Source organism: Mobula hypostoma, chromosome 29, assembly GCF_963921235.1.
Source record: "Mobula hypostoma chromosome 29, sMobHyp1.1, whole genome shotgun sequence".
Lineage (NCBI taxonomy): Eukaryota > Metazoa > Chordata > Chondrichthyes > Myliobatiformes > Myliobatidae > Mobula > Mobula hypostoma.
In genome coordinates this window covers 8,052,553-8,067,518 of record NC_086125.1, presented here as the reverse complement: position 1 = coordinate 8,067,518, position 14,966 = coordinate 8,052,553, and the positions used below count along the sequence as shown (strand labels likewise).

Here is a 14,966-nt window from a genome sequence, read left to right as displayed (position 1 = left end):
CCTCAGCATCGTGACCAAAGGAATTATTTAACTGTTGCAAAAGAGTTACTGGCATTTATTCTGGCCTTACAACATTTTGAGGTTTATACTTGTCCTGCCCAAAGACCTTTTGTGATTTACACAGATCACAATCCACTGGTGTTTTTAAATAAAATGAAGAATAAAAATAGGAGGTTGTTAAATTGGAGTCTGATATTGCAGGAATATGATCTGGTAATCAAACATGTAAAAGGTACTGATAACATCATAGCTGATTGCTTATCCCGATATTAAGTTGGAAATTGTACACATTTTTGCTTTGTCATCTGATGTTTTTTTTCCCCCTGTACTGTTTAAAACTCTGTGATGGACATTTTTAAAAAATCGCCTTTGACAATTTTTTTTCCCTGAGGAAGGGGAGTGTGAGGGGATCCAGGAGTGCCCCTATTAACTGTATGAAGAGAGACAGAGAGAGATTTATCATTGATGGTTTGTTTGGAAAGGAGAGAGAGATGAAGATTAACGGTTCGACTGTCACTTTAAGGCATTGGAAGTAACTTTGGATTTTTACTGAGTTTGGAGTTGGAGACAGCACCGAGCAGCTGGAAAGTTGCTATGGTGACCGAAGGCAGGTTGTGATGTTACTTTCGAGGACAGGTTGCCTGCTTGCATTTCTTCACAGACAAAGGAAAGAGGGATTATTTGAATGGCAGTTGATGCTCAGTACCATGAGATAAGTAGGAGGTCAGATGATACAGACCTCGGACACATGATCTGGACACTGAATGAGCATTGTTGTGCCCGCAGAGAAAGTGGGTTTTGGTGGATCGATCCAAATTGCTCTTCCAGTGAAGGAGAAGGGGTCGACTGGTAGGGAGTTGTCTATGTGTCCACCCTTAGCTCCACCACAGGAAAACCGGTCCCCCTGGTTAAAGTCACAGTCGGTGACTTGGGAAGGATTTCGGAGGATGACGAGAAGATCGACGGCAACAGCTCACCTGAAGACTCATCTCTCTCTCTCTCTCCATTGCTATTCAATTACATAGCACAAACTGAACTGAACTGAACTTCACTCAACATCGTAAGACTGTATCTTTTTACCCCTAGACTTAAAGAAGCTTGGTTTTTCATATATCTATTTCCACACTTACTGATTTACTTACTTATATATATATATAATCATTGCTAACCTGTTTGATTTATTTACATTGATATTTACTGTATTGCGTAGTTATTAATAAATATTATTACTTCATAGCAATACTGACTCCAAAGTGGTTTCTATTTCTGCTGGTTTCTTTATCCCCGTCACGGGGTACGTGACAGTACCTTAAAGTTTCTGCATGTCCTTCCTGAGGGTAACAATAAGAGGGCATGTCTTGAGTGGTGGGGGTCATTAATAATGGATGCCGCCTTTTTAAGGCATCGCTCCTTGAAGATGTCATGGATACTATGGAGGCTAGTACCCATGATGGGGCTGTTGATAGACAGAGCTGAGGTTGTGACAAATAGATATCGAGGAATGAGTGTGCAATGTATTAGAAATATAACAAATAGAGGTAGGTCCTTCAGGGTTTTGAGTCTGTTCCACAACTCTATACAACAGAGAAGAAAAATGGAGAGCTATGCTGGAGAGAATGGTTTGGTTGATCTTGGAGTAGGTTCAAATGTTGGCACAACATTGTGGACCAAAGGGTCTGTACTGTGCCATATTGATCTATGTTCTATGACCATCCACTTCAGAATCCTGTTCCTACCCTTTCTAATATTCATCCATCCCTTTAGCATTAGGAAATGCATCTACTTTCTTCATGAAAGTATTAATGACTTGGCCTCCACTACTTCTGTGGTAGAAAACAACACAGAGTCATCTCCCCCGAGGTGAAGTTTCTCTTGATCTCACTTCTAAATGACATACCCTGAAGCTATGGCACTGATTCTAGACTCACCAGCCAGATCTTCCCTGCCTAGGTCTGTTAACCTAGTAAATCACTCCCGGGAGGGGGAGAAGATGGCGGCGCGACGGCAGCGCACGCGGCCACTTCGGTGATGATGTCTGTTTTCTGTCAAGTAGGGGACCGTGCACAATTCTGATTTGATGGAGACGGACGTGAGAGCACGGAGGAACATCTGGAAAACTTCTGAAATGCCCGCTTCACTGCCGCTGCAACTGTGTGGTAACCGGAATCTCCAGAGCTGAAGGCCCCAAAATCCTCGGCTTTGCGTGTTTCAGCGGCCGGGGAGAGGTTGAGGGCGCTCGGCAGAGGATGGCCCTCGGGAGGCTGTATTGGAGAGGCTGGTCGGAAGCTCGAAGTTTTCGAACGGATGGATTCAGTTTCGGCTGTGGTCGGCTGCTTCCAAGGCATCGGCAAGTTGACAGTGCCTGGAGGTTTATGGCAGGGAGTTTCTCCCTTTTGCCGCCTGCTATCGGGGACTTAGGAGTCGATCGACTCGGGACTTTGAGACTTTTTTTTTTACCGTGCCCATGGTCTGTTCTTTATCAAATTATGGTATTGCTTTGCACTGCTGTAACTATAATTATGTGGTTCTGTCAGTGTTAGTCTTTGGTTTGTCCTGTTTTCTGTGATATCACTCTGGAGAAACACTGTATCATTTCTTAATGCATGTATGCATTTCTAAACGACAATAAAAAGAGGACTGAGTGTTCTCATAATCTAAATCTAACACATTATAGTTTTAACTTTATAGGTCTATGAGCTCCCCTCTCTTCTAAACTACAATGAATATCGGCCTAATGGGTACAATCTTTCATCATACTTCAGCTCTGCCATCACTATACTCAGCTTAGTGAACATTCTTTGCACTTTCTCTGTGGCAAAAACAATCTTCCTCAGATAAGGAGACCAAAACTCCAGACAGAGTGTCACTGCAGCAAGACACTCATGAATTCAAATCTTCTTGTGATGAAGCCTGGTATACCATCCATTTCCTTCCTGTTTACGCCATTGTTCAGCAACAAGTTTTAAATGGGTTTCTTGGCTTTTGCTGTACTTCCTCTTTTCCTTAATAACGTAACATTCCATTTTTAGAACAAAAGTTGATAACGTCTTTTAAGACAAACTCAAAACTGGGATTCCCCTCAGTTTTGTGTCGTGGTAACTGCACATTAAAAGAAGAGAATTGCTAGTCCAATGATTAAACAGGTGTGGGAGTTTTATTACTGAAATGTGGAGTGAGTGGGGGTGGGGGGAGGAGAACAAAAAGCCCTCCCTACCATTGAGCGTATTTTACAAGGAGTGCTGCCACAAGAAATCAGATTCTGTCATCAAGGACCTCCACCACCCAGACCACACACTCTTCTCACTGCAACCATCAGGTAGAAACTATAGGAGCCTTAGGTCCCACAGCACCAGGTTCAGGAACAGTTATTACTCTACAAGCACGTGGCTAAGTTTTGAACCAACATGGATAACTGCACACACTTCGACTCTGAACTGTTTTCACACCCTACATAATCTCACTTTCAAGGACTCTACAACTCACGTTCTTTTGTATATTGGCTGCTTGTTCAGTCTTTATGTATGGTTTTTTATAAATTTAATTGTATTATTTATTTCCCTGTGTTTGTTAAGGTTATTAGCGCTGGTGTGGTGGGGTTGGGGGTGGTGGAACTGGGGATAAGCTCCCACTACCTATTAAATGCTCCCAATGGCGCGCATTTCAAATAGCCTCTGACAACCAAGTCCAGCTCCTGACTTTCATGTGTTGCTCGGCTACTAAGCCTGGTGGAACCGTTTCTCCTGGCAGGAGGAGAAGCAAAGATGGGTTTCTGGCACCTTAAAACCAGTCGAAGGGTACCCAGACATCCCTGAGGATGGCCTCATTTTGTCACAAGAGGAGGCCATGGATTAAAGCATTAAAATGGGAATTAAAATGTTTAGCCACCGGGTCTCACTTGAGGTCGATGAAGCAGTCCCCCAATTTACAACCTGTCTCATCAATGTAGAGGATACTGCTTCGGGAACACCGGACACAATAGATGACCCCAGCAAGTTTCGCAGGTGAAGCGTTGCCTCACCTGGAAGGCCTTGAATGGAGGCGAGGGAGGAGGTGTATGGGCAGGTGTAGCATTTAAGCAGCTTGCATGGATAAGTGCCTGAAGGGAGATTAGTGGGGAGGGAATGAATGGATAAGGGAATCACAGAGTGAGCAATCCCTGCGGAAAGTGGAGGGGGATGTGCAGGAAATAGAAGAAAAGCGGGTGAGGACAGCATCTTTAAAGGAGGAAAGGAAAGGCCGCATCCTGGGAACAGATGCAGTGGAGACGAAGAAACTGAGAAAAGGGAATAGAATTTTTACAGGAGATAGTGTGGGAAGAGGTATAGTTGAGATAACCATCGGAATCAGTAGGTTTATAAAAGTTGTCAGTTTGTTTGTTTCCAGAGATGGAGACAGAGAGATCAAGAATGGGGAGGGAAATGTCAGAGATGGACCAAGTGAATCTAAGGGCAGGGTGGAAGTGGGAGGCAAAATAGATAAAATTGTTGAGCTCAGCATGAGTGCATGAAGCAGCACCAAAGCAGTCATCAGTGTAGCAGAGGAAGGGTTGAGGAGTATAGCCAAGGAAGGCTTCGAACATGGAATGTTCTACATAGCCGATGAAGAGGCATGCATTGCTTTGCCCGTGTGAGTGCCCATGGCTACCCCTTGGGTTTAGAGAAAGTGGGAAGAGCTGAAGAAAAAATTGTTCAGGGTGAAGAACAGTTCTGCCAGATGGGGGAGGGTGATTGGTTGGTTCTTTTGCCAAGAAAGAAGTGGAGAGCTTTGTTGTCTTCCTGATGGGGGATATAAGTGTTTACGGTCTCAACATCCATGGTGAATATGAGGCGGTCAGGGCTAGGGGATTAAAAGTCTACTGAGAAGATCGGGAGCATGGGAAGAGTCGCGGATGTAGGGGTGAAGGGGGATGCAATGGAATTGAGATATGAAGACATGAGTTCGGTAGGGCGGGAGCAGGCAGAGACAATAGGCCTACCCAGTCAGTCAGGTTCATGGATCTTGGGTAGGAGGTAGAAGCAAGCAGTGTGGAGTAAGGAGTGGTCAGTGGTTGGGAGTTCTCTGGAGTGGATGAGGTCAATGATAGTGTTGGAGACACAGGTTTCTGATGGTGTGGAGTGGGGTCCTCCTCGAGGGGTAGGTATGAGGAGGTGTCTGAGAGATGTCGCCTGGTCTCAGCTTCGGTCTCTACTGTTCCTTTGGATTTATCAGCTGCGTGGAGGGGAAACCAGCTGCAGAGGCACCAGCTTGCTCTCCATGTCCTGCTGCCCTGACCTGAGTAACTTGTCAACAGCTGGGTTGCAATATCCATAGCTGACCCCGACCATTGGAGGGGCTTCTACTTTCCTGTATAGGCCTGCAATAAAATGAATCTCAAAGTAGTATATGGTGACATATTCATACTTTGGTACTGTAATACATTTACTTTGAATTTGGTGCTGTGGGTGTAATGGTCAGTTAGGTATGAGGAAGACACTGCAATGGATGCTAATGGTGTAGGTATTGTAATGCTATTATGGTAAGTAACTGGGATTTGAATGTAGTGATAAGTAAGGAATTAAGGGTTACCATAAGGAGAACCAACTGCAAGAGGATGGATTACTGTAACTGGAAATTGGGAGTGAGAAAGTTGTTGTCATGTTTACCTAGGGCTGAAAAGGTGACTCATACGAAATCTGGGTTGATGAGTTAGTTTAATGGATGTACAGAAATTTTAAAGTTCAAAGTTCAAAGTAAGTTTATTATCAAAATACATGTACTGTACGTCACCATATACTGCCCTGAGATTCATTTTCTTGTGGGCATGCTCAATAAATCATAATGGAGTAATAACCAAAACAGAATCAATATACGTGCAAAAACAACAAACTCTGCAAATACAAAAGGAAAGAAATAATCATATAAATAAATAAGCAATCAATATGGAGAACGTGATGTGAATGGTCATTGAAAGTGAGTCCATAGGTTGAGGGCAAGTGGAAGTTGAGTGAAGTTATCCTCTCTGATTCAAAAACCTGATGGGTGAGGGGTAATAGCTGTCCCAGAGCCTGATGGTGTGAGTCCTGAGGCTCCTGCACCTTCTTCCTGATGGCAGCAGTGAGAAAACAGCATGACCTGGGTGGTGGGAGTGGGGGTCCCTGATGATGGATGCTGCTTTCCTGCAAAAATGCTCTGTGTAGATGTGCTCAATGGTGGAGAAGGCTTTACCTGTGATGGACTGGGCCATATCCATTACTTTTTGTAGGATTTTCCATTCAAAGGCATAGGTGGTTCCATATTAAGCTGTGATGTAACCAGCCAATATACTCTGCACCACTCATCTATAGAAGTCTGTCAAAGTTTTAGATGTCATGCCAAATCTTTGCAAACTCCTAAGGAAATAGAGGTGCTGCTGTGCTTTGTTCGTAATTGCACTTACTTGCTGGGTACAGGACGGGTTGTCCAAAATGATAACACAGAGGAATTTGAAGTTTCTTACCCTCTCCACCTCTGATCCTCCGATAAGGACTGGCTCATGGACCTCTGGTTTCCTTCTCCTGAAGTCTATAATCAGTTTCTTGGTCTTGTTGACATTGAGTGAGAGGTTGTTGTTGTGGCACCACTCAGCTAGATTTTCAATCTCGCTCCTATATGCTGATTCGTCACTACCTTTGATTTGGCCTTTGACAGTTGGGTCATTAGCAGACTTGAATATGGCATTGAAGCTGTACTTAGCTGCACAATCATAAGTATAAAGTGAGTAGAGCAGGGGGCTAAGCACACAGACTTGTGGTCCACCTGTGCTAATGGAGATTGTGGAGGAGATGTTCTTGCCAATCCTATCTGACTGGTGTCCGCTAGTGAGGAAATTGAGGATCCAATTGCACAATGAGGTATTGGGACCAACATCTTGAAGCTTACTGATGATCTTTGAGGGGATGATGGTATTGAATGCTGAGCTGTAGTGGATAAAGAGTATCCTGATGTTTAGATCTTCGCTGGCCAGATGTTGCACGCTTCAGTGAAGAGCCAACGAGATGGCATCTGCTGTAGGCCTGTTGCACCGGTAGGCTAACTGAAGTGGATCCAAGTCGCTTTTAGCCAGCCAGTGGTGTAGTGGCATCAGCACCAGACTTTGAGGCAAATGGTCCCGGGTTTGAATTCAGCTGGCCCCTTACATGCTTTTTATCCATGCTGGATTGAATGTTGAGCTAGCAACTTGGCCTCGCAATGTTAAGGAAATGGAAAAAAATACTGCCCAAAGCACCACAAGGCACGAAAAGGAACAACAATAGCAAGGCACTTCTCAGGTAGAAGTTGATATGTTTCATTACCAACTTCTCAAAACACTTCATCACTGTGGAGCTACTGGATGATAGTCATTGATGCAGTTTACCATTCTTCCTAGGCACTGGTATAACTGAAACCTGTTTGAAGCAGGTGGGTACCTCAGACTACTAAAGTGAAAGGTTAAAGATATTAGTGAACACTCCAGCTAGTTAATCAGCACAGGTGTTCAGTATTTGGCCAGGTACCCTGTTTAGGCCAAATGCTATTCGTGGGTTCATCCTCTTGAAGGCTGATCGCACGTCAACCTCAGAGACTGAAATCAAAGGATCATGAGGGGCTGTGGGAGTTTGTGATGTTTCCTCTATGTTTTAATGGTCACAGCAAGCAGAGAAGGCATTGAGCTCATCTTGAAGCAAAGGCCAGTTGTCACCTATGTCCCTTGATTTTACTTTATAAGAGGCGGCAGCATTCTAGCCCTGTCACAACTGTTGAGCATCCTTCGTTGATTCAAGTTTAGTCTAGAATTGAACACTTCTTCCGTGAGATGCTTTCTGGACATCTGCAATCTTATGAGGGCCAGATCAGAGGCCCTGGACACCTTGTAACTTTCTTGGTCACCAGACTTGAATGCTTCTGATCTGGCCCTCAGCAGACTGAGGAGCTCATGGTTCATTCAAGGTTTCTGGTTGGGGAAAACTCTGAAGGATTTTGTGAGGGCACACTTGCCTATAATTTTTTTATGAAGTCTATGACAACCATGGTGTATTTATTCAGATCCAGAGATGAGTCCTTGAACACGGTCCAGTCTGCTGACTCAAAGCAATCCTTTCCTAATCTCTGGGGCCTTGCTCTTTAGCCTCTGCCTGTATGCAGGTAGAAGGGCAGCCAAGTGATCAGATTTACCAACATGTGGTCTGGGCATGGAACGGTAGGCATTCCTTATTTTAGTATAACAGTGGTTTAGTGTGTTGGGACCTCTGATGCTACAGGTTATATGCTGGTGGTAATTGGGCAGGGATTTCTTCAAATGTGCCTGATTGAGTATGTTTGACTATGCCCGACTATGATTTGAAATGCGTTAGGAAAGACTGTTCCTTGTTTGAAGATGGTATTATGCAGTATCTCAATTGCTTGATTATAGTTGGCCGCTGGTGGTATATAAACTTCAGTGAGGATCATGGATATGAACTCCTTAGATAAATAGGACAGATGTCATTTGATTGTTAAAGTGTTTAAGTTTGGAGGAATATGAGTTTGACAACACTGCCACATTGGAGCACTACTAAGAGTTTAGCATGAAACCCACATCTCTACCTCTTGTCTTTTCTGAATAGCAGTTTGGTCCATCCTGTGCATTGAGAAGCCTTTAGGTCTGATTGTCATAGCTGGCATACTGGGAGTAGGCCACGTCTCAGTAAAACACAGAAAACAACAATTTCTCATTTCAACCAACACACATCAAAGTTGCTGGTGAACGCAGCAGGCCAGGCAGCATCTCTAGGAAGAGGTACAGTCGACGTTTCACGCCGAGACCCTTCGTCAGGACTAACTGAAGGAAGAGTTAGTAAGAGATTTGGAAGTGGGAGGGGGAGGAGGAGATCCAAAATGATGGGAGAAGACAGGAGGGGGAGGGATGGAGCCAAGAGCTGGACAGGTGATTGGCAAAGGGGATATGAGAGGATCATGGGACAGGAGGCCCAGGGAGAAAGACAAAGGGCGGGGGGAAACCCAGAGGATGGTCAAGGGGTATAGTCAGAGGGACACTTCACCTGTGAGTCGGCTGGGGTGATATACTGCGTCCGGTGCTCTCGATGTGGCCTTCTATATATTGGTGAGACCCGACGCAGACTGGGAGACCGCTTTGCTGAACACCTACGCTCTGTCCACCAGAGAAAGCAGGATCTCCCAGTGGCCACACATTTTAATTCCACATCCCATTCCCATTCTGACATGTCTATCCACGGCCTCCGCTACTGTAAAGATGAAGCCACACTCAGGTTGGAGGAACAACACCTTATATTCCGTCTGGGTAGCCTCCAACCTGATGGCATGAACATCGACTTCTCTATCTTCCGCTAATGCCCCACCTCCCCCTCGTATCCCATCCATTATTTATTTTTATACACACATTCTTTCTCTCACTCTCCTTTTCCTCCCTCTGTCCCTCTGACTATACCCCTTGCCTATCCTCTGGGATCCCCCCTCCCTTTGTCTTTCTCCCTGGGCCTTCTGTCCCATGATCCTCTCATATCCCCTTTGCCAATCACCTGTCCAGCTCTTGGCTCCATCCCTCCCCCTCCTGTCTTCTCCTATCATTTTGGATCTCCCCCTCCCCCTCCCACTTTCAAATCTCTTACTAACTCTTCCTTCAGTTAGTCCTGACGAAGGGTCTCGGCCTGAAACGTCGACTGTACCTCTTCCTGGAGAAGCTGCCTGGCCTGCTGCATTCACCAGCAACTTTGATGTGTGTTGCTTGAATTTCCAGCATCTGCAGAATTCCTGTTGTTTGAATTTCTCATTTCCTGTTGATACAGCAGTCTTCCCCTTGGCTCTTCAATTTTGTTCTCCAGTGACTGCATTTTTGCTAACAAGATGGTAGGTAGAGTCATAGAAAAGCACAGCACAGAAACGGGCCCTTCGACCCATCTCGTTCATGCCAAACCACTTAAATTGCCTAGTCCCATCAACCTGCACCCGGTAGAGAGGGTTTCATTCCTGGCCTGGAGTCCCACCTCCAGCCATGGCAATGGACCTTTGTCCACTGGTCTGCATGAGAGTTGAGTCCACCAAGTTCATTGTGGTATCTGTAGATCATTGCATCGATTTAAAAGTACATTGCAGATTGCAGTGAGAGTAATTCAAAAGAGGTATATATAGGAATATTGTGCCTATCCCGCTGAATGTCGCCGTGGCTCACCGGTGCAATCTTCCAGTCATTAGTCAGTGAGTATATTAGGTGAGTCACTGACTTTACTATGGGGGGGGGTTACTATAATAGGTACTATGATGAAAGGGTTACTATGATGGCAGCAGTTGGGCTGTATTCCCTGGAGTTCAGGAGAATGAGTGGGGGAGTCATAGAAATATTCCAAATGTTAAAAGGCCTGAACAGATTAGATATGGCAGAGTTATTCCTCATCGTAGGGAGTCCTAGGACGAGAGGGCACAACTTCAGGATTGAAGGACGTCCGTTTAGAACTGAGATGCGGAGAAATTACTTTATTCAGAGGGTGGTAAATCTGTGGAATTTGTTGCCATGAGCAGCTGTGGAGGCCAAGTCATTGGGTTTATTTAAAGCAGAGATAGATAGGTTCTTGATTAGCCAGGGCATCAAAGCAGGGGAGTGGGGATGACTGGAAGAATTGGATCAGACCATGATTGAATGGTGGAGCAGACTCGATGGGCCGAATGGCCTACTTCTGCTCCTATATCTTATGGTCTAAGTAACTTTAAGTAGATGAGAGGTTAATGTAATTGGAATCTGGAGGTGCTGGGGTTAATATGACGGGATTACGTGGGTGAGGGGGTTAACCGTGGATGAGAAGTGGTTCATTTGGAGATTGCAGGGGAGGGGTTAATGTAAGGAGCAACAGGGATGGTGAGAATCGGGGGGGTGGGGAGTGGTGGTGAGGAGGGATTAATATGATAGGAATGTGGGGAGAGGAGAGGGTTAATGTAATGGGAATGTAGTGGGGGGCGGGAGAGTTGTTAATGTGGTGCGAATCCAGATGAAATTATTGTACCCTGTGGTTTGAAACTCAGGACAAATCCCAGAGTGAATGTGAACATTTCGGTGACCAACAAAGCGGTTGGCAGCCTGCACATTCCTCTCAGCACTGGTCATCGCCACTTCGGAGCTGAACCCGAGAGGGCGTGTTTTATATATTGAACATTACTGGAGTTCCCCTGTTTGAGCACCGCTGCCCATTGAAACGTTCTTCGCCGCAACGGGTCAAACTTTGAACCGTACGACGGAATTTTTACTCGGGGCTTTCTCCGCAATTGGTTTCTAAATAATTTCCGGAAGATTATAAAAGGCCACTTCTATTAACAGCGAGCTGCTTGGTTGGGTGAGCGCAGTTTCCAAGTTAGAAGAGTAGTGATCACGTCGACTCGGTTCCAGAGACATGGATTTTACATTCGCCGCGTGCGGGAAATTCCTTCTTATTTTGATACTAAGATTAACAAGTTAGTATAAATTTATCGTGTTTTCCCACTCTTGCGTACTTAATCATGTAATTATGGCTTAAGGTTTATAATCGATTGTATACTTTAATTTTCTATTTAATATCAAAAACTACATTATTGCCTTCGAGTTTGATGTTAAGATCGGGTGGAAGAGGTTTCGTTTATCCTGAGGGTTCAGCTGGTCTGCTTTAGTTTAAGTGCTGTGCTATTTTGGGGGCTGATTGTGCCTCTAGACTGGCCTTGAGACGTCGGCTGGACGGGGCTGCGACGGGGGTCGGTGTACGCGGCCGCCCTGTGTCCCTGCTGCTGCTGAACCTCACCGGGTTCCCACACCCGGGAGGAAAGGGGAGTTCAATTAACTTGTAATAACAATCACAATCCAAACTGTTGGCTTGAAATGCGTCCGCCTTGTTCTATGGATAAGTGGTGAGGAGGTTTCAACTCATTTCCAGAGTCCCAGACCGAGCTTGGACTCGCCACACGACGGCGGAACGGGCGACAGGGAAGCCACTCGGCCCATCCAATTGCCTTGAAGCCACGGACAAAATAGACAGCAACAGTCGCCTCTGCGATCGCCCGTGAGGTGGTAGAGATTTTGGCGGGAGATCAGCAGCCCACGTGTGTTGAACACGGCATAGGAGGGAGTCGTCGGTAGAATGCCAAATTCGGACAAAATGTGAATTCTAGGTGGAGCCGGTTGTGATGTGATAGGGTCTTTTAAAAGACTCCTGGACAGGTATATGGAGCTCAGAAAAATAGAGGGCTATGGGTAACCCTAGGTAATTTCTCAGGTGAAGACATGTTCGGCACAGCTCTGTGGGCCGAAGGGCCCGTATTGCGTTGTAGGTTTTCTATGTTTCAGTGAATGGGGAATTACCGAGGGATTTTTTTTTCGTTTTAGAGGAACTTGCACAACTGCACGGGGAATTTCAATCTACATGTTGATCTAATGAACCAAGTTAGCAAAGTATTACAGATGGAGAATTTGTGGAATTGTGCCAGGGATTTGTTTCTTGGAACAGTATTTTACAGAACTCAACTGCCTATTTTAGATTTGATATGACTAATAAGAAAGATCTGTAAGATCTCTTGTGATTGGAGATCCAAGGTGATGGGAATATGACAGAATTCCAGATGCACTTTGAGGGTGTACATCTCCAGACCGAAGTCACTGATTTCAAGGTAAAATATGGGCAATTGAACACACTCAGTGACTGCATTATTATTTAAATTTATTGAGATAAGGAGCCGGCCCATGTGCCTGTTGAAATGCCTGTTAACCATTAGAATTGTACCCACATCTATTGTCCTACATACTCACCACTCTGCTTACCCCTCGGGTCTCTTTTAATCCTTCCCCCTCTCACTTTTAAATTTGTGTCTCCTAGTGATTGGACTATCTATGCTCCTTGTGATTTAATGAATATCTATAAATTTACTTCCCAGCCTCCTACACTCCAGGTAAAACAAAAGACATGTGATCCAGCCTCTCCTTGTAACTCAAACTCTGTTAGTCCCAGTAACATTCTCTTTCCCCCCCCCACCCTTTATTTTCTCATTTCCGGTGGGTTTCTCACTCCTTCACTTCCCTCACCACCACCCTCTGGTTCCCCTCTTCCCCATGGTCCACTCTCCATCCCACTCCACGCTCTCCTCTTCAGCCCCTTATTTCCTTCCCTCAAATCTGCTCCCAGCTTCTTACTTCAAACCCTCCCCCCCCCCCAACCATCTGATCCTCACCCAGCACCTGCTAGCCAGTACTCCTCCCCTTCCCCTTCCTCCACTTTCCAATCCTGGCATCTCCCCCCCACTGCCGCACTAATGAAGGACCCCGGCCTGACATGTCGACCGTCCATTCCCATCCACAGACGCTGCTCAACCTGCTGACTTCCTCCAGAATTGCCTGTGCTGCTCTAGGACACCAGCATCTACAGAATCTCTTGAGTCAATCTTTTTTGCACGCTTCTTGTAGAGGGGTGACCAGAACTCCACACAGCATTCCAAATGTAGTTGGTACACCTGCTAATTAATATAAATATCTTATCAGCCAATCATTTAGCGGCCAGTCAATGCATGAAAGCATGCAGGCGTGGTCAAGAGGTTCAGTTGTTCAGACCAAACATCAGAATAGGGAGGAAATGTGATCTAAGTGACTTTGACTGTGGAGTGATTGTTGGTGCCATACAGGGTGGCTTGTGAATCTCAGAAACTGCAGATCTCCTGAGATTTTAACACTTGACGGTCTCCAGAGTTTACAGAGAATGGTGCAAAAAAGAACTGAGTGGCAGTTCTGTTGGCAAAAACACCTTGATGGTGAGCGAGGTCAGAAGAGAATTGTTAGACTGGTTCAAGCTGACAGGAAAGTGACAGTAACTCAAATAACAATGCATGACAAAAGTGGTGAGCGTCTCTGAACACACAACACGTTGAACCTTGAAGTGGATGGGCTACAGCAGCACAAGACCATGAACATACACTCAGTGGCCACTTTATTTTGTACAGCAGGTACCTACTAATGTGGCCATTGAGTGTATAGTGAGGTGGACTGGGGGAAAGAAGGGATGAGACAGGTCAGTAGATGGAACAGTGGCAGGCAGTCACACAGCCAGTCTATAACACTCAACAGAATTGTCTCAATTAGAAAGAGGAACCCACAGCTTGTGGTTTACAGAAGAGGTTGAGAATATTCTTAAATTGAAAAGTAGGGCAGAGTTGGTGCCACAGGAATTAGTGTCAGGTTTAATATCACTGGTATATATTGTAAAGTTTGACCCTGAGACAGCAGTGCATAGTAATAGAGAAAAAACCTGATTTTTTTTTTATTAGTTTAAAAAGCAGTGCATGAATAGAAAGAAAAATATAGTGATGTAGTGTTCATGGGTTCAAATTCCATTCAGAAATCAGATGACAGATGGGAAGTAACTGTTCCTGAATCATTGAGTGTGCGTCTTCAGGCTTCTGTACCTTCCTCCTGATGGTAGCAATGAGAACAAGTCATGACCTGGGTGATGGGGGTCCATATTGATGGACGCCACCTTTTTGAGACATCACCACTTGAAGGTGTCCTGGATACTACAGAAGCTAGTGCTCGTGATGGAGCTGACTAAATTTACAACTCTGCACCTCACTTCGATCCCGTGCAGTAGCCCCACCCTCCTCACTGCCCCCAATACCAGACAGTGATACTGCCCAGTTAGAATGCTGTCCATGGTACATCTGTTTTGAGTGTTTGCAGTGACATACAAAATCTTCTCAAAATCCTAGTGAAATATAGCCGCTGTCGTGCCTTCTTTGTAGCTGCATGGATCTGTTGGCTCCAGGTTAGATCCTCAGCGATATTAACATGCAGGAGCTTGAAATTGCTCACTCTTTCCACTTCTGATCCCTCTGAGGACTGGTGTGTGTTCCCTTTGTCTTACCCTTTCTGAACCCCACAATAATTTCTTTGATCTTACTGATGGTCGGTGCAAGGTTGTTGCTGTGACACCACTCAACTGGCTGATGTATCTTGC

General features: G+C 45.2%; 1 protein-coding gene across 2 annotated transcripts in view; it reads left to right on the top strand.

The window, feature by feature from the left end:
- LOC134339325 (hemicentin-1-like) overlaps positions 1 to 14,966 on the top strand; it is a 73,120-nt gene that overhangs the window by 8,670 nt on the left and 49,484 nt on the right. Inside the window, exon 1 of one of the 2 annotated variants that reach the window (XM_063035729.1) lies at positions 11,054 to 11,454. The exons of the other annotated variant lie outside the window; for it this stretch is intronic. Within the exon in view, the coding sequence (XP_062891799.1) occupies positions 11,394 to 11,454 (61 nt within the window). The 5' untranslated portion in view covers positions 11,054 to 11,393. Of the gene's footprint in view, positions 1 to 11,053; positions 11,455 to 14,966 lie in introns of those variants that run through there. 2 annotated transcript variants of the gene reach the window in all.